Source organism: Cynocephalus volans, chromosome 1 (genome assembly GCF_027409185.1).
Source record: "Cynocephalus volans isolate mCynVol1 chromosome 1, mCynVol1.pri, whole genome shotgun sequence".
NCBI classification, from domain to species: Eukaryota; Metazoa; Chordata; class Mammalia; order Dermoptera; family Cynocephalidae; genus Cynocephalus; species Cynocephalus volans.
The window spans coordinates 22,440,477-22,461,591 of record NC_084460.1 but is presented as its reverse complement, the minus strand read 5'-3'; the positions used below and the strand labels follow the sequence as shown (position 1 = coordinate 22,461,591).

General features: G+C 33.1%; 1 protein-coding gene across 2 annotated transcripts in view; it reads right to left on the bottom strand.

Annotated features, from left to right (window-relative positions):
• Positions 1 to 21,115, bottom strand: part of GPCPD1 (glycerophosphocholine phosphodiesterase 1) — a 50,465-nt gene that overhangs the window by 17,858 nt on the left and 11,492 nt on the right. The window contains exons 5-12 of one of the 2 annotated variants that reach the window (XM_063101433.1): positions 15,423 to 15,498; positions 13,375 to 13,416; positions 11,383 to 11,506; positions 7,615 to 7,846; positions 5,409 to 5,571; positions 4,952 to 5,084; positions 3,726 to 3,780; positions 247 to 339 (exon numbers count right to left, since the gene is read on the bottom strand). In XM_063101433.1, coding sequence (XP_062957503.1) covers positions 247 to 339; positions 3,726 to 3,780; positions 4,952 to 5,084; positions 5,409 to 5,571; positions 7,615 to 7,846; positions 11,383 to 11,506; positions 13,375 to 13,416; positions 15,423 to 15,498 — 918 coding nt within the window. The remainder of the gene's footprint in view (positions 1 to 246; positions 340 to 3,725; positions 3,781 to 4,951; positions 5,085 to 5,408; positions 5,572 to 7,614; positions 7,847 to 11,382; positions 11,507 to 13,374; positions 13,417 to 15,422; positions 15,499 to 21,115) is intronic. The other variant, XM_063101440.1, reaches the window with a different exon arrangement.

The window sequence follows — 21,115 nt, the reverse complement described above, 5'->3', positions numbered from 1 at the left end:
CATTGTTAGTAACATAAAAAAGCAAATTCAGCAATACTGAGACCCCACTCTAAAAAATCAATATTCCCATCTCTTCAATGTTTTAAGAGCTTAACAAGAAGAGGATTGGCAGTAATTTGCCAAGAAAATGAACTGAACAACTCTATTTAATAAATAATTTAAAATTTAACAAACTTCCTAGTTCTTAAACCTTTTACCTAACAGTAAGAGTTTAAAATGGTTTAAAATGAAGGAATTTCAACATACCTTCTTCATAGTCAAACAACAGGTGAGATCATGATATACCACAGGCACAAAGTCCTTTGAAAGGTGTACATCAAATTCTACAAAGGCTGCACCCTGAACAAAAGTAAAGTAAGAAAGTTAGCAAGTATTTAAAAAACATTATCTGGTGCACAATACCTCTAAAACCACAAGGACACAAGAAATTCACTGTTCATTATAAAATTATAGTCGTGTACACAAAAACATAAAACTTCCACATGAATTATTTAATACTACACTTCAAGCTTTTTCTAAAAAGTAATTTCTTCTCTTAAAACAATTATTGTTTTCTTCTGCAAAAGCACACTTTTTCCTGGCAAAAAAAAAAAAAAAGGGCATTGATCCACTTGAAAACACTGAGGACACCTCAGTAGTAGTGAGACAGACTTCATGGGTGTCATCACTGCTACTGCTATTAGCAGAAATGGAGCCTAACAGGAGCCTGGAGCATAGGACTCCCTTGCCTTGAAGCTGCTGCATACCTTAGCTGAAAGTTAAACCTCAAAGATGAGGTGAGAGGAAGTATAAGGTGCAGAGCCTATTTACCGCCTTTCTTAGCAAAATGTTAGTATCAGATTAAAGGGAAGCTACAACTGTGGCTGATAGAGAAAACAGAAAACAAGAATGATGCACACTGGGCCGCCCTGGTAGCTCAGATGGTTAGAGTGCAGCCTTATAACACCAAGGTCACAGGTTCAGATCCCCATTACCAGCCAGAGCCAAAAAAAAAGAAATGCACATGTCAAATTTCCTGATGGAAGTCTAAGCAGATGAGGAGGAGGACAAGAATTATACTTAAGAACATATTTTTAAAAGTCAGATAAACTCTGTCTTATGAATTAATCTTGAGAACATAAACTGACATAAAAGTGTGTACATTCACTGAATGAAAGCCAGCTGGGATCAAAAGAAGCAAGGTCTGAGAATTTGTGTAATGTTACTGACTGTGACCCACAGAAGTGCTGTGCATGAATGGATGAGTGCATTTCCACCTCTTTCACTGGCCCTGAATCACAGAAGGATGCTCAACTTGGGAGTACATATGGATCACAGACTAGAACCAAAGGAACTCAAGAGTCATCTAGTTATGGTTAGCTGTTTAGTTCAGTTAGAGCACAGCCTTATAACACCAAGGTCAAGGGTTCAGATCCCCATACCGGCCAGCAGCCATCCAAACAAAAAAATGTCATCTGGTTGTGAAGCCTACTTCTTTGTTGACTTCTTTTTTTTTTTTTTTTTTAATTGAATCATAATTGATTATACATATTTTGGGTGTTCAATGTTGACATATGTTGATCAAATCAATATTACTAGTACATATATTGTTACAAATTGTACTTATGCTTTATGCCCCTCTTTGTTGACTTCTGAAGCAGGAAACTTAGTTCCTTCTATTATTTTAAATAAGACAATATCACAAACCACTTCCACTAAAAGAGAACAAATATTACCACATTTAAATAGTTCTATTAAATATGTTAAGTTGTAGCTTTCTAGTTTAAATGTCTAATTTTATATAATCATCATCCTTTTTGAAGATAGATTTACTAAAAGATAAAATTTGATCCCAAAATTTTACTGTGAGCTTTAAGAAATAACCCATTAATGGGCCAGAACATCTACAAAGATATGTTTTTAGCATTAACTAAGCCAATAAGCCATTAATAACTAAAATAAGACATTTGAAAATGTGAACCATGTGCATTACAAAGGATTGCATCAAAATATGGAAAAAGAAGGCTTAATAAAATCCTCTCTCAAAAAGTACAAAGAACCTGAAAATTCTTTAATATGGCCATCATGTGTTTACAACTAATAAAATGATGTTTAGTTACCTATAATAAACTAAAACTGTTCCAAATTATGAAGCATAGCCCAATATACTCACAGTTTAATATCATCCTTTCAATACTGCTATAGTTTGAATGTTTGTTCCCTCCAAAGCTCAGGTTGGAACTTAATCCCCAATATGGTACTTGAAAGGTAGGGCCTTTAAAGGGTAACTGGATTGTGAGGACTATGTCCTCATGAATAGATCATCCATTCATGGATTTATGGGTTAATGGTTTAATGGGCTATTAGGGAATAGACAGGGGGCTTTACAAGGAGAGGAAGAAAGCATGTGGAAATGCTCTTGCTCAGCACTCACTATATGATACTCTGTGTTGCCACAGGACTCTGTAGAGAGTCCCCACCAGAAGAAGCCCTTCATCAGATGTGCCCCCTGGATCCTGAATTTCCCAACCTTCAAAACTATAAGAAATACATTTCATTTATTCACAAGTCACCCAGTTTCAGGTATTCTGTTATAAGCAGCAGAAAACTGACTAGTATGAAGACAAAACAAAAACTATCTACTATTAATATTGTCAAACATTAAAATTGTTTCAGAAAACTGACTAATATGAAGACAAAACAAAAACTATCTACTATTAATATTGTCAAACATTAAAATAATTACTATTATCACTTTAAGATGTTATAAATTATAAAATGCATCAGTATTTTATATACCACTAAGAAAGGCAGAAAAAACTGCCAATTAAACCATAATGACTCAAAGCTAAATTGTAAAACTAATTCCAATTTCAGAGAGATTAAATTACAAAAAAAGTGTGTTTTAGAATAGACGTTAGCTCCTAAGTGATAAAGTTAAATACCTGACTAACCGAGTTTACTTGTTGAACTATTTTTCAAAAGGCAAAGTTTAAGGAATGTGGAGGATACTGTGGAAAAAGTGGAAATAAAAGAACAAGACATTCCTCCATTTTTCCCCTAGTTTAACTCTGGAAGATGAGGCTTTCCAGGCAGGCACAGAGGAACAGGGGGAAAAAAATCCCAGTTTCTTGATTAAAAATGCCAACTTGCACTTGTTGAAAATACTCAAAGCTAAAAAACATACTGTAACTCATGATTGGATAAAAGGAGTTAAGAAATTTAATGTAATCAAATTGGTATGCAGGGTAAAAACTGATATACTTTTTAAAAAGTGTTACATAAAGTCACCATCGAACCCTTCTATAAGCACATTATTCAAGTAGTGAAAACCAATGATTAATGGGAACATTTTTCTTGCCCCAATTGCTCAAAATTTATCTCAAAAAAGGTTGCTTAAGATTCTATTATTTCGGGCCGAGCCCGTGGCGCACTCGGGAGAGTGCGGTGCTGGGAGTGCGGCGACGCTCCTGCCGCGGGTTCGGATCCTATGTAGGAATGGCCAGTGCACTCACTGGCTGAGTGCCGGTCACGAAAAAGACAAAAAAAAAAAAAAAAAAATTCTATTATTTCCATCCCAATCTGCACCATGGATCTAAATACAAAGAGATATTTGCTCTTCATTTAGAAATGAAGTATCAATGTTTCTCCTTTTTAACTACTAATGCAACTGGAGAACACTCCTGAGCCTCTCAGTTCTCTACCTTACCAGTTCAAAGTTGTTTAACAAAAGAAAGGTTACTTACATGACTAGCAGCATTTCTTAAGGAAGCAACAGTATTTTCTCGAACTTTTGCCAGCCTAAAATAGAAAAGAAATACAGTTATAATAGGCTATAGAAAAGATTTTTTAAAAATGTAATAAAGAATCCAACTATATTTTCAACACTGGAAATAGTACTTATTCTCTATTTTTAGACTAATTTTGCCATCCCCAAAATATGACTGTGAAGATCATCTGCCTGGTTTGTGCATTTATTCCATAAATGTAAGCTCTAGCAGTAACAGGTATTTACAAGCTGAATATGGTAATATCCTACACGACAACACATACCTCCCCTGTACTACAGACTTCTTATGGAGACAAATGAGGTGGCCAATTAAGGAAAATAATCTTTTTCAATGGCATGAAGAAATAGAGACATAGAAACTTGCTCTTTGGAATGAAGCCTCCAGGTGACTTAACACTGTATACTGACAGATTGTGAGGGGAATGGGAAAAGACTGACACACCAACAGGGTAAGAATATGAAATCTATATTAAGAAAAAGAACAGAAAGGAAGAAACCTTACTGTTTAGAAAGATGGGGACTGAGAGTGCTTCTCCCTTAAATGGTAATTGATTTGTGCTATAGAATTTGACAGATCCCAAAGCTATCACAGCAACTCTTTAAAATAAAATGGGGTGGGATTAAAATTCACAGTAGAAAATCTGCTGCAATGAGCTACAGCACTGGTAATTAAACAACTTCACAGAACTGGAAGGGAAAAACAACTGTACCTAGCTGGAATCTGAATTTAAGACAAGGCATCTTTCTCTGGAGGTCTAGCTTGAACTAGTATTTCCTGAGTTTATTTACACTCAGACTCATGGATGCTGGGCTGAAAGGAATAGCAGGGATAGTCTTATCCAAACCTTCCAGAAGAAGCTGAGACCCAGAGAGGGCAAAAAGGACTAAACAGACACAATGATGCCACCAAAGCTTTCCACATCAAGCTTTCTCTCCTGCCTTTCTACTTGTAATGTCTTTCTCACTTTCAATTCAGTAAAATATTAAATTAAAAAAGACTGACCACAATCTTAGGAGAAAGTTGGTCTTTAATTATTTTGAAATGGCAACCCCAATTACCAAATTACATTTAATTCCCAGGGTAATAATAAAAGCATCATTTAACCTTCAGTGTGTCAAACCAATATAACCTTATCAAACATGAGCTACCAAATGCTAATCCTATTCAAATATTCAGCCTACTTGGCAGTTGTTGTAGAGTTGCCTGCACCTCGATGTCCAACATCCAATGGTATTCTTGGCTTCCAATACTTGGAAAATGAAGATTTCATGTCACAATTGTATCCTGGTAATGGCTTAATAATTATATAGTCAACTTTCATAGGAAAAAAACAAAGGGAGGGACAAAGATAAAGATGATTAAAAGGGTAATTAGAGCTCAACTACAGTTAAATACCACTTACACCAGCTTTATCAATCTCTATCAAATAAAAAAAAATCAAGTCAAAAATTGATTCAAAGTAAAGCTTCTACAAAATTTAATACATATGTTCCTTAAACTGCTATTGCATTAGTTAATAATCTAAAGCAAATCATTAATTTTATCTTTACCATTCTCAAATACTCAATTTGAAGTCAATTAAAATTCTAACTTAACCTTAGTTTATTTGTGAAGGGCTCCCTGCTTTTCCAAACTTACCTCTCACTTTGCCTATTGTTTTCCTGGAATTTCTGCTCATGATGGGAAGAGTAAGGATTCCAGCACTCTTCCCACTCTCAGCAATGGTGGATGATAAGAGGCACGCTGTACCCACATGTCCAGGAAGGGCATCACCCTGAACTACATGTTCACTGAGATCTTCCTGAAAAGATGAGGTTTAGAACAATCCAAATTCTTAAACTTCAATCAATTTAATGATTAAAAAAAAAAAAACCTCTCTTAAAGTCAACTCAGAGTCTTCGGAGGAGGACTGAAGAGAAAGAAATACAATCAAGCTTATATTCAGGTAATTTAGATGGCTTCTTTATAGTAAATGACACATTTTCTTTTAGAATATAAATATTTTAAGATTTTGATATATTACTTTATTAATCATAATTTGGCTGATGTGCACTTCTGATTCTCTAACATGCATTAGGTGAACTTAAAGCACTGCCTGAAAATTTCTAAGCATTTTTATATGGAAAGACTAAGATATATTTGTAGTGAATTTTTAACATATTCTCTAAAAATGTGTCTAGGGCTGGCCAGTTAGCTCACTTGGTTAGAGTGTGGTGTTATTACACTAAGGTCAAGAGTTCAGATCCCTATACTGTCCAGCCACACACACACACACAAAAAAAGTATCTACACAAGTAGCTATTGGGATAGCAGCTCTCTAGAAAAGCAAATATGCAATTTGATATTACACTGAGTGGAAATAACAAAAACAAACAAACAAACAAACAAAAAACCAGAAAAAATACAAAACAAAAACCAACCAAACAAAAAAGACATTACATTGGATATACTATCAGCCTAGTCTATGAACAAAGCAGTATTTCCAAAAATGCTGACCAAATGAAAGAGGAAGTTAGAATATTCAAGAGATTATTAAAAGGTAGGTCCTTAAGCAACAAGGAAATGTTCAACCAAAAACTTCATATTTTTATAATGAAGTCTCACAGATCTTATGCTTAGGTAAGATCTCGTTTTTGAAAAATGTAATCTTAGAGGAAATACTTTAAATTCCATATAATACAAAGTAGCCAAAAAGTTACTCACAAAGCTGTCTAAAGGAATTATCAGATTAAATAATTCAACGATTATAATAAACTAAATTATGTATAAAAAGTTCACCCAGTAGGTTTAAATCCACCCTGAATTCTGTTGGTCTCAAGAAACTGTGGCCAGGTGCTATTGCTGGTCAAGGCATGTTCCCTATCCTCAAAGATTTAAACTCTAAGCTGGTTGAAATGGGAGTGGAGGTGGCAAAAGAGCTAGGGGCTAAGGAAACCAGTACACACCACAGTATGAACCTTTGAGGAGGTACTAAGTATTATCTGTGGGGAGCATGTGAACAGCCAGTGAGCTAACGAGCTCCAGTGCAAATATCACAAGTAGCTCTGGCAAGTTGGCAGCACAGATTCTGAACAACCTGGCATAAGTTTTTTAAAATTAATTAATTACTTTTATTGAAACATAGTTGATTGTACATATCTGCGGGGTACAGAGTTGAATATCAATGCCTATGTGTAATGTGTGATGCTCAAAACAGGATAATTAGTATATTCAAAATTATACAATGTAATAGTTTTTCATGGTTCTTTACCAATTCTTCCCTTACCCTCCCTCCCCTTCCCCCTTTCCCACCTCTGGTAACCTTAGTTCTGTTCTCTCCTTTTGAAAGTTCAATGTATTTATTGCCTGGCACAAGTTTTATAACTTTTTAGTACACCTTTATGACGACAAATAAAGCTGCAAAACAAATCCACTGTCACAATAAATCCTCATAATAAAGCATGCCTCAATAGATGACAGAATTCCATCATGGGGAGGACTCAGTCATGCTAGTTACATCAGGTTGCCCACCCAAAGGTGGACAGCTTGTCTGCCCTCCTTGGAGGCTCTTTTGAGTACAATTCATTGGTATTTAGATTGTTTGATAGACACAGACATCAAGACATCTGGTCTATATTTGAAACAAATTCTGTTGAAGTTCTCTTAATTATATAGAGAAACTTAACAGTAACTTGAGTCTGTCAACTTCAAATTTTTTAAGCCTGCTAAAATGTACAGAGGAGCAAACATCTAAAAAGTTGTATGAATCACGTGTTACACAAATTAAAATAAAAATCAGAACATTTGTAAAAATAAGCTCATGCCTGCATTCTTTCTCAACCCCCTCACTGAAATAACTACTCACCTCAAAAAAATCAAAGATTAGTTCCAGGTTATCTGGTTCCATTGTCTGTATACTGTACTCTGTCCAACGATCAGACTGTAAGCCATAGCCACACTCTGGCTGTGAATGCCTGCACTTGAATTCATGGTCGCTTATTAAGGCTATCTCCAGGCTATTGGACATTTTGTGAAGAATGGTGGGAGAGACCCTATCATCGTCATCTTCCTCCAGACCCTCTAGTGTCAGCTTTACCCTACACAAAAGGAAAAAATAATGAAAAGCAAAAAGTGGCACAGAAGAAAAACTCATACAAACATTACCTAAATGTTAAATTTAAAAGTACTCCCTAAATAAGCTAAATTTTCAAATAAAAAAAATATACATATATATACAAGGACTACACATACTACAGGTTAAGACATCAGGTGTGTATTATAAAATAATGATGTTTTTATCTACATATATAAGGGTCCTTCAAAAAGTTCGTGGAAAAAAATTAAAAGATAATACTTATCTCAGCCAATCAACTGTTCAAAAAAAAAAAAAAAGTAATACGAATCTTTTCATGAACTTTTAAAAGTACCTGCATATTTCTGCAAAGCATTCAAGTGGGATAAATGCTCATTATGCCTACTAAGGTTGTTTTAACTAATTCTTTGGTTAAATTTTGGGTTTTTTTTTTTTTTTATGAATATAAAGAAGTATTTACTATTATCCTATTTATTACTGGTTATCTGCATTTCTTAACCTTCAAATAACAATAAGAACTCCTTTTGAGAGGTCTCGCAAATGTATACTTTACAAGCAAAAAGTTGAGCCATATTGTTAGTGTGCATTAAAAGACTGTTAAAATTTGAGCTTTAAATTGAAGATTTTCCCATTTTTCTACCGTACCACAGTGAAAGTCCAGACACTTTGTGAAAAGTATACAACTAAAGAAAAATATCGTGTTAAACTAGGGCTGGGTGGTTAGCTCAGTGGGTTAGAGCATGGTGTTATAACACCATGGTCAAGGATTCAGATCCCTGTACTGGCCAGCTGACTAAAAATAAATAAAAATTTTAAAATGAATAAATAATTAAACATATATAATATATATTTATGTGTACATGAACTTTTATGTGTGTATGTATTTATATGTAGATCCTTTTTTAATAAAACAAACAAATAAACCAAGACTCTAAAACTCTTACAGGCTTCACAGTAACAAAAACAAAAACCGGTTACCCAAGCCATAGGGCCACAAAGACTAGTCTACTGCAATGAGAAGCAATTATTTGCACACAGCACTTGTAATACCAGAAAGTAAACTCAATTCTGGAATGTCTTGTACCAGATGAAATGTATACAGATTAAACAATTTTAATACTATTAAAGTCGGGAGTAATGTTACTGTAGAGAGTAACAGTTGAACTACAAAAAAATTTCATTCTAGATTTAAATGGGATCTGATTTATAACAGAAATAATGGAATTGTATTAGTGGGGCCTGCTCTCTCTGTGTGACCTTCTTCCTCCAACCACTGCTGAGGATTGTCTTATAACCACATAATTCTGCGGTCTCCCTGAGGGGTTGGCTATACAGATTACTCCATCAGTAAAACTGTTTTATAATCACACTATAAAATCAAAAGTAGCATTTTAATAACCTAAAACAAAAATCAAGTCTTCACATAAACCAAACTCTTAGGAATGGTTCTGTATAACTGATTTTGTTGGGAAGCCTGAAGGAGCAAACATTCCCTACCAGGACATATGAACAGAGACTGCAAACAGACAGAAATGAACAGGCAAGTGAGGCATGAAAGGCAAAAATGGCTATTCTGCCAACATTTTATATGTAAAAAAAGTTGAAAGGGAAAGGATCTATGCAAGAAGTTAGTACATTTTATTTATGTTAAAGGTTTCCTTCAAACAGCTATACAAATGTTAAAGTCTACCACAAAGAGTGCAATTACTTTCCACTTACTGGTGGAGTTGATCAAAAAGAGAAATGTGTTTAAAGAGATGCATGTCCAGTTTTTTTTTTTTTTTTCCTAAAAGATGACCAGTAAGGGGATCTTAACCCTTGACTTGGTGTTGTCAGCACCACGCTCACCCAGTGAGCTAACCGGCCATCCCTATATGGGATCCAAACCTGTGGCCTTGGTGTTATCAGTACCACACTCTGCTAAGTGAACCACGGGGCTGGCCCAAGTGTTTTATTTTAAATGCATAAGATGTTGCTAGTATTTTTAAGTCCTGGTGTCCTTACAAATAAACTTATTTCCTACCCCATGAGGCTTAGTTTATCACAAATATGAATTTGGGGAAAAAAGATGGTCAGAACAAACACCAATTTCTAGCTATGCACAATTATTCCAACAGGAATCAAGTCATTTAATTTGTAGAGCCCAAGTATGGTTATGAGAAAATATTTCAATTTGATTTAAGCCAAAGCAACAGAATAATATATACAGACACTCAAAGTGATTTCTATATAAACAAGAAAAGTACAAGACTCAGTACTCATTTGCATTCCAATCAGATCCCCAACCATTAACTACTTATTAATTTCTTAACTGCAACCAAGGAAAAAATTCCTAATAAGCCAACCAACCAAGGCTTTATCTTCTACTGTTATCTTTATTTTGAGGTCCTATTCTAAGAAGATAATTTACAGCTGTAACAAAATTTATGTGCTTCCTTTAAAATAGCAGGTAAATAAAATATTCAATTATGTATAATTAAGTACTTAGAGAATCTTTGAGATCAAATGAATCTTGCAGATCAACCATGTGGTCCAATTACCTTGGTTTTTCAGAAGCAAAGCAGAGGCCTAGAAAAGCTAAGGCACAGGGACAAGGTACACCCAAAACCCTCTACTCACTGTCATAACCACAACCACAAAAGACTGTGAAGTGCCACTCAGCCTTTCCCTTACCTATTTTATGACTGGAATATGTAAGTACTATGATATTTAAGGAGTTATGGCAAAACACTTACGTATTTACAAACAGCAATATTATTGTGAATTTTACTACAAAGATAATAAGCACTGTATTATCAATCACTTTAGTTACTGAAAATGGCCCTGACATTTTGTCAGAAAAGGCTGTGTTACATATCAAGACTTAGAACTCCATCCCAATGTCACAAAAATTATTTTGAATTTTGGATAGGGCTGCCTAGGTCTTTGAGAAGTAACTCACTCAAAGTTATTTACAATGACATTACAGAAAAATAAAATTATGTACTATTTAACCATTTACACAAAGCTTGACATGTGTCTGTAAAATTGATATAGGCCTTAAAAGAAACTAATTTGGCACTGCTATGATAACTGCTAGCTTTCTTCATGGAAAATTTTTCATTCTCAAACCACAATAAAATTTAGAACACTGAAAAAATTTTCAACAATTACTTTTCTCTGTTTATGCCTCTCTCCTCTCATTTAGCACAAAATAATTTCATGAAATCAATTTTAAAGCAACTATTTATTGCTATAGTAGGAAATTTTAAATAGAAAACTACAAAAATATACAAGCTTAGAAACCACTTATCTATATAAAACAACTTTTTCTGGTTCTGAATTTTGAGATTAAGACTAACATAAGTATGCAACAGTAGCAACATGAAGGGAGAAAGAAGTTCACTACTACAAAGCCCTGCAGTCAATAGAGGATGTGACATTATCATTAAGTGTGTTATGTTCTTAGTTTATATACTTAAAGGCTAAAACCAAGGGAGACAGAAATGTGTAGTACTAGGGAAAATCAATGGCTGAAGTAGCAAATACACATGTTCATACCTAAATCTAGATTTTTTAAATTTTTTCTTGGTTATCGACACAGGAGGTTTTTCAGAATAATGCAAACGTAATCTTATTTCAGCCTGACATGTTAGCCATCCAGAATCAAGAGTTTCAACGCCATCTGGTAGAGTAAATACAAAGAACAGTAATTATAATACATATTTTTTTAAACAACCCAGTTAGTACCAATACACATTGACAACGCTAGTTCACACTCACATTTTAACACATTGAGTTTATATAACACTGGTACTCCCCCACCTCCACAAAGCAAATATACAGGTAGTCTTAAATTTGTCATTGAAAAAGAACTTTTATATAAAGTAGGAGGAAAAAGTTAAATAAATATTAACAATTAGCTATGCTTTAACAATTTAAGTGAATTAAAATATTCTTATAGAATCCATTATTGGAATAATGCAAATCTATTTCAGGAAGAGCACATGTTTCAAGATAGCTTCTAACCTAGCAATTGTTCTATTGGGGATCACTATTACACTTCCAATGCTTCATATAAGAGATTCAGCTGAAACTAGTTATGCCGGCAGTGCTGAGTTTTTGAGATGTGAGAAGGTAAGAACAGAGTTAATTCTGTATTCTCACATTTATATATTCTGCCATAAATAAACTGCATGACTGTGATAACACTGCATTAACATTAACTTGAAGTCATCTACTAACATAGGTAATAAATTTTTCATAAATACCAGAAGCTGTCAACTGTTTTGGACCTAAGTTTTTTCATCAATGGGAGAAAAGAAATCAAGAAAGTTATCTCCTTAAGTATAACTTAATGCTTAATAACTGTCAAATTTTAAACATTACTTTCAGAAATGGACAAAGTCGAAGAGCTGGCTTTCCATCCTCAAAGCTAACTAAAGCTGAATTTAGGATGACAGCAATAACAAAAAAATAAGGAAAGAAATCCTATGTTTTATAATCATAAACAGTAATTAACATGTAATAGAGAGACATAATGTCATGCATTACAACCAAAGAAATGAGAAAACTATTCGTCCATAAAGCTCTCTAAAACATGTAGCACAAATATTATCTTTTTTAAAGAGGACAAGACTCTAAAACACTTAACACTAAAACTATTCAAGTATTTTAGACTATCTTCTAATATAACATAAATAATCCCTTCTTTTCAAGGATAAGAAGTTAAATTCTTATCCAAACACTCCCAGAGCATGTACATTTCTAATGTGTATAAACATATGTATATAGTAAAACCACAACCAAAACATTCAGGCCCTGCTCTTTTCTGTGCCTACAGGAAAGCAAATTGGTTATCAGCAATTTATCTCTGGTTCAGTCAGTACAAGCACACATTCCGCCTACCCGCTTTCCACCTTTTGACTCCTACAGTGTAGTATCTAAAATGAAAATGCAATTTAGCACAATAACCCTGATACACTGATGGAATTCCAGTCATAGAAGAAAATTTGAACTTCCACGATAGTTTTTACTGAAGCAGAAAAGTATATGAATGCATAACATTTTCAACATATCCAGAATTTAAGGCAATTTCTATTCTACTGTAAATTAATTTTTAAAGACTCCAGACAGAATCACTAGAACATTACGGTTAGTCTCGATTTTACTAATGTATATACGAACTCAAAAAATGCACAAACTTAGCCTAAGAATAACATTTCACGCTTTAAATGTTTAGAATCATTAATATCATTTTCAAACACAATAGTGTTAAAGTAGATGATATAAACAGTTAAGAATATACTACTTTCAAATTAATTAAATAAACTCACATAACTGAAAACACCAGTCAAATAAAAACCAAAAGGATAAAATTTTAAAGCATAATAATTATATTGGAAACTACTTTTTAACAGAATGTATTTGTTTCTAAGATCTAGTCTGTTTCAAAACCATACTATGTCCTATTTCCCTGTTCTATACAGTTCCAATGAAATGTAAGGTAACATCTCAATCAACAGCAAACATGCAAAACTCAGTCTCACTTACTGTGGATTCCAAATTGTCCATCATCAATAATAATTTCACTTTCTAGAATTTAAGGAAAATAGAAAACCTAGTTAAAATTCATAAGTATACAGAATAAACAATTGAGAAATTACCCACCTTAAGGATTGTTTAAAATATGAAATCTATAACTTTAAGCAGCCCGAAGTGAATAAGCATATTTATTGTAGCCCTCAATAAAGAATTCCCTTTTAAGGAGGCTGGGAAATAGTAACAGTTCTTACATACTTTGGTGATCATTCATGATATTATAAGGAAGAGAAAGAAAACTCCTCAGAGAGGTGCTCTAGAGGCACTGGGATGAACTTTACACTCACCAATGTACGAGACTAACAGGCTGCTGGACAGTGATAACTCCTTGATTTTTCAAACCAAAGGTCTTGGCACAATTAAAATGCTTATTCTTAAAAAGTGCATAATCTGAACTTGTCTAAAATGTAATTCTCCTCAAATCCCAACTACTCTCTATACCCAACCAAAAACTTTACAAACAGCATAAACTTACCTGTATATACAGTGCTGTGAGGAACTGCCAAAAAAAGTATAAGTACTAGCATATCCCTTTTCCTAACAGAAATTTCAACTAAATGAGAAAAGCTGTAAAGCCCCACGCCTCTGAATAAAATACTAATTTTTTCCCGTGCCTATTTCCCTTCCCAGTATACTTTAAACATGTCTGAAATATTTCTCAAAATAAATGTGTTAATTCCTAATAAATATTGATACTCTGGTAGAATTCACACAGCTTTTGAGTTTAAAAGTTACATTTCCCAAAAGTATAAAATAAACTTCTTTCTAAAACACAGAAACAAAATCATCTCACTTCTCACAACAAGAAAATATATTAAACTGCAAGATGCTTTAAAATACAAAATTATTTTTTAAATGTTTAATACCTAGTAAGTTCCAACCTCAGTATGGGACTATAATAATTCTAAGTATACTATCATAAAAATTCCAAATACACTATCAAAAATGTATTAAAACATGTAAAAAGAAAATCCAATAAAGAGGATGGAATGAGACATCTGTTTAAATGAGGTGTGTCCTTGCTACAAGATAAAGCAGAAACTACCACTACTTTCTAATCTAAGCTAGTAAACTAGCAAGCCAATTGTTGTTGTTGCTGTTGCTGTTGTTGTTTTTGGTGGCTGGCCAGTACCCTTTGACACTGGTGTTGTAACACCATGCTCTAACCAACTGAGCCAATGGGCCAGCCAGCAAACCAGTTATTATCTTTACACTTTAACCTCACCTAGAAACTGAAAGATACATTTCTCATCACTAAGTCAATTTATAGATGAATACATGTGAGTAATTTAATGTATGTGAAATAAACTACAAATTCTATTTTCAATATAAATAAAGAAATTCAAATATACTTGTATGAAGACAAATGCCATTTTTAGGCACCAAAAAACTAAATAAAATTTAAAAACCAAAACCCAAAAAACAGCAACTCTCTGAATATCAATTCTAGCACAGCCAGCAGGGAATTTAACTAGAAGGAATATATGTCTACTACAACAAAGAAATCTGAATTCATTCATACAAGTTTATTCAAGTATTTACTAGTTTAAGAAAAAACAGAATAGAATAACTTATTCTATTACTCTTACTATTCAGAGTTAAAAATTTAAGAGCCTTTGTTTTGGATTAATTCTTTCCTCAAACACTTGCTAAGCCTGAGCAAGTAATCAAATATAGCCACGGATTCTCAGTCAAGAATGATCTTACTTATAAACTTTCTAATCACTCCAAATGAAAATAAATATTTCATAATAAATTAATCTAACCCAAGAGAATAAAAATAACTAGGCAAGCATTTCTAAAAATTTTTATAAAGAAAGGCAATTAAGAACAGTTTAGTTGTGAAAGTAAAATCCATGAAATGCTAAATGAAATCTGTAGTATGAAAATGCATTGACTTTAAACTTTAGAAAAAAATTTATTAAATCCCACTAAGCCATTGTGCAGCATATTAGTACCTTTATGCATATGCCTCAAATAGATGCAGTTAATGCCCATACCTAAAGGGGTTATTGATCGTGGTTGTAGATGAGTCTCCCACTTGTGAACTATGACTTGACATGGACCACCGATAGTCTGCAATTTAAAAGTTAAATGTCTGCAATAATTTCTTATATCTTATTTTCTACCCATGACTCCATTAGATGTTTGTGGCCTATGTCTTATACTAAATATGAGGCCAAGAGATTCATCTTGTTAATTATCAATATTATTTGCCAAAATAAGGAATGTACTAGGTCATAAAACATGATGAAATGCTGGAAGAAATTGAAGGTGAGGCAGTAAACAAAGAAAAATGAGATGAGCTGGCACACAAAATTGTCTTAAACCCATTCTTAAATCTGCCTTCAATATTTAATTTTTTTCAAAGAAACTTTCATTTTTAACAGATATTAATTCCGCTGTAAGTTAACACCAAATGTACTTTGCTTGGTATGTCAGCAGTCAATGAGGTATTAATCTCCTTCTCTGTTTAAGTAAATCTCCAAGTGTTTGGAAAAAGCCAGAACAAGTCTACGATAGTAGAAATAGGAGAAACAAGTACTTTAAGATCAATTATCACAAGTTACTCAAGGAACTAAAGGGCATAATAAAGTTCTTTATTATACTTATTTAAGGATAGTAACTGGAAAACAAGAAAGAACATCATCAGATTTCTCATATCATAGTGACTAACGTTTCTAAAAAGCACAGGGAACACTGAAAGAAAGGACACACGGTAGGGTAAATTTGAAGAAAAGTATGAAAAAATGAGAACTAACATTCAGTTTTATTCTTATGCCTTAGAGTTTACAGTTTATAAATTCATACAGTGTGACAATTCCTATTACTGTCTTCTGTGATCAAGTTCCCTCACTAAAAAATAAAGGTGTATGTGTTGACAACATATACAGCAATTTGAAAAGAATAAACTACCACCAGAGATTCCCAGAGAATACCTGAATGACTGAAGTTTAAAAGCATTCTAATTTTCCTTTAATAATTAAAAAAACCCTTGACTAATTAAAATTATGTTCCAAAAGAAAAAGAAAAAACAATTATGTGCCAAAATAAAGTCCTTAAATACACAATTTTAGAATAATGTTCAAACTGCAATCTTACAAGGTATTTCAACTGTTTTCTTCTTTACATGTTCTCTGAAGAAATTTAATTAAATACAGAGAAGCAAAAAGAAAATTAAAAAATCACCCATTTCGGGATAATTACCATCAACATTTTTTGTGTATAATCTTTGGACCCTTTTTAAGCATATATTAAATATAATCTTAAAAAGCCTGGAATACATAAGCTTCTCTCTATATAGTGTACATCTTTAGATAGCATTAAATACTCTTCTATACATTTTACAGGATTTTAATATTGATTATATTTTATAATAAATGTGCCAAATGATAAACAAGTATGTAACGAATTAGGCACATTATTAAGTAATTAAACACAAAAGATAATTCTGTCACTTAACAACGTTAAATTCTTTTTTAAAGTACGCAAAGTTTTGAAGTTTAAAAACTAAAATAGCATCAGATATTCATTCAAATCGTTAACCCTGAAACAAAATGCTTTTTCCTCTAGCTGAATACCTCCTTGCTGTAAGGGTTCACTTACAAATTGGTAGACTCAGTAGAATTAAAAAGAAAATATAACCTGAAACTGCTCATCTTAAAATATGGTGAATTTCATTTCTATTACACTAAAAAACAAGATACATTAATCCTACATCTGCTAGATGTTTTTCACTACTTTTTTCCTGAAACATTTTTTCAGATTTGTAGTATAAACATCAAACTTTCTAACCCTTGAAAAATACAGATGTATGCATTAAAAATAAAAACGATGTGTCTTAACAATGTTAAGCACTAAGAAAGAATTAAACTGTTCCCTTCCTCCACCCCTCCCATGTCCACCCTCCCCCCAATGACCCACCTCCAAAAAAACTTCTCTACAAAGATGGTATGGACCTATATTCTTATAATCGTTACTTATCAAAATTGGGTTGAAAAAGGTGCCATGAATATAACATATTTTAAATGCTGACGTGTGGGCTGGCCAGTTAGCTCAGTTGATTAAAGCGTGGTGTTGTAACATCAAGGTCATGGGTCTGGATCCCCTTACCAGCCAACCACACACACACACAAAAAAAAACCCCAAAACAAACAAACAAGTTGATAGGGATAAAAAGTGGGTAAAGAAAAAGAGGGTTTATTTCGCTTTGTTTTAATTAGGTGTCAGGTGAACGCTACAAAGTGTTGACATAGTATCTATACTTTATCATGTAAGAAGAGTCCTGTGGATTAAATATTTGCTAGGGAACCTGTTTTAGTAACAATACTAACATCTCCACTCATCTATTTTAGTAACAAACCCACTATCCACAGCATAAAACAATCTGGACTTGAATAGAGTATTTGAGGAGCAATCCAAAGGGCTGATTCAACAGATGACTTATAATTGTGATTATTAGCATTCACACTACCAAACCATATTGGTTGGTATATGAAGTGTTATAATATTGAGGAAAAAAAAAAAACCTAGAGTTTTAAAATACATTGGTCAAGGGTTTGGATCCCTGAGCCAGCGAGCTGCCAATACCCCAACATAATAAAAAAATAAATAAAATACAGTCAATTTCCAAAACAGTTATGACTACTTTATTATTCGTGAGAAGGTAATCTTAAATTTTAGCTTTACTTAGGTTCCTTTTTCTCTTTTCTTTTTTTTGGGGGGGTGGGGGGGCAGTTGACAAGTTCTTTGGAGGAAAAAAAAAAATTTAAGACCTGAGCTATGGGAAACACAAAATCTCAGTAATGACTCCAAAACATGCAATCCTTTCTAATACGCTAACTGTAATAACTCATTCTTTAAAACTTTAGAAAAAGTTCCATTCGGGAAAAGGCTGCCATAATTTTAAGCTTTTTGAAGTAAAGAAGAAGGTGGATCTTTGGAGAAAAAAGTAACAGTACCAGCCCAAGATTATATTCCATTAACAGCACTGGTAGAGTTATTTTACAATTTAGCATACATAAAATCAGATGATTGCAGAGATATTTTCAAACATGCATATTAACAAAAATATAAAAACCAATTTTTCTCTGAAGAAAAGTCTTACTGATTGCTTTCTTAAATAATTACTGATATCACTCAGTTACATTAAGCACTGACAATAATAAACAAAAGATTATCCAATTTTATTATGTAGACTGGGATTTTGTTTCATTAAAAAAAATTTTTTTTTTTAACAAACCACCAAACAAAATTATCAGCTAGTCATGTATAATCACTGCTTGAGGTATCACGGACTTTTAAAATTTTGACTGACTGTTTTCTTTCCACAATTTTGAGAACAGCCTGCACATAAAGGGGGATCTGAGGAACTTTTACCTATGATGTCATACAGAGGCCAGACCCATAGTTTTAAATGTCACAAGTTTTAGTAAGATCAGTGAGAAAAATGGTCACCTAGACATGAGTGAAGCAAAGGAAGCTAAGCTGACAGATATCTCAGAGAAGGTTCAAATTTCAAGTTAATATAGCTGAAAGTATTTAGCATCCAGAAGAATTTTACTATATTAAGGAACCACTATACAAAATGACAACCTAGGCTAGTCTGAAAATGAACAAATTATCTGCCTATCACAGATGATTGATTCTTTTGTTAAAGGATTTAAACAAGAATCAAAGGAGATTAAGTTCAAAATAAGAAAGTTTGTAATGAATCTAATTATGAGTTAATGTTGGCACTTATAAAAGTTAGAAACACAGATATGTTACTTAAAAATAAAGATCTATTTCCACAAAAATGAAGAAAAAATTTCAAAAGCTACAATTAAAAATTGGCTAATATTTCACTATGAGGAAACACCCCTAATTCTAGCTACAAGCAAAGGAGGGGGGACATAGATAAGAAATGTCTAAATTACATGTTAATTCAAAAAGTATCTTTGTTCGGCTCCCTGTACCCGCTAGCCACAAAAAAAAAAAAAAAAAAAAAAAAAAGTGAAAGTATTTTTGGTGAAGACTTAAAATCAATGGACTATCTGCAGACTAAAACTGCAAACTCATAACAATATTTTCATTCCAGGAATACTCACTACACCTTTGTTTGCTATGTTTAAATAAGGTAATATTTTGCTTTGTAACCTGTAAAATTATTTAAAAATTCAACACATTAACACCTTATTCTAATTCACAAAGTGTAAGAGAACACACAGCTGTGAAAAGTTGAGAAAATGGATTTCAGGACTCATTTTCTAAACTAAAAAAGAATATGCCAGAAAAAATAAAGTATGGAGGAGAAAAATATGAATGGTAAAATTTTATTTACTCAATAAAATTTTAGCAATGAAAGGGGACAAAGAAATCGATAATTCAAACCCTTCATTTATCGATCAGGAAGCTGAAGTCTAAAGGAGAAGTGATGTGTCCAAAATCACAAGATCTTTAGCTTAGGTTCTACAACTTCCTGTACACTACCTCCTAAAACTTTTGGGCCAGTAAAATTAATCTTTTCTCTCATTTCAACCTTTTAATACTTTCATAATTACTTTGCTTTCCTATCATTCTTTATATTCATAAAGTATGTACTCCAATAACTTACATCATTTCACAATTTCAGATTCCTCACACATTACTTTTATCACTGACATACATAACGTACAAAATTTCATAATATGTCTATTAAAAATGATTCATTTAAAAAAGTGCCACCAACTTTTAAAAGAAAAGAAGTGTCACTTTAAGCTGGTATGTGTGGGGAAAAAAAAAGACTCTAGCCATATGCATGGGATTTTATGTTGCTATTTACTCTATTCCACGAAAAACATACTTACCATGGCAGCCCCTGCATCACACGGTACATGTGTACACGATACAGAGCACCTACTTAAAGAAACACACTCACCAACATATACTGTAAACTTTTGCAAGTATTACAAGGGGAAAAACTTGTTTTTTACTCTAAGCAGACTTCTTGCCAATTTTTTGAAAAGGCATTTTGGACTGATTTGCTGGTTTTGGTTACATTTTCAATGAAGAGGAAAAATACTACAGGTTGGCTTAATTTGACCTGTGTTGACAATAATCTAACTTTAGGATAACTATGCCCAAAGGACTTATTATGATTTTTCTTGTCCAAACTCCCCTTTCCAAATAAAATTTAGACTTCACATGTTCAAAGCTAAACTTCATATACCAGGCATCCTCAGATAAGCTTTCAATGTCATGAGTACTATGACCAGTGTATCTATACACAATTGTTCAATTTATACTGAAGAAATTCACCACGATTCATGGCCCCTATGCCAAATAAACAGATGCCCTCTTCTTAAATATTAAAGTGAGACCATTGTCAAGAAAAGCCAACACAATGATCAACCATAATGTAATTTAAGTTCAATTACTGAGTATTTACGAAATATTCTTCGAATAAGAAACGTAATAGGTGCAAAAGACAGCTGAAGTGGGTTTGTCAGTTTTCTTTCTTTTTTACAATGGTGGCTAAGAGAATGAGGTAACAGTGGCTGCTTGTATTTTTCACATGTAACGAAAGTATTCAATGTCCCCCAAAGAAAATACATTTTTTAAAAAGATCTAATCCATAGTGTTTCCTAATTGTTTCCATATTGCCCTAATCCTTGTTCACATGCAGCCCACAGGTGCCAAAAGAAAAAAACTGAAGGAAAAGAATCCTTTCAGC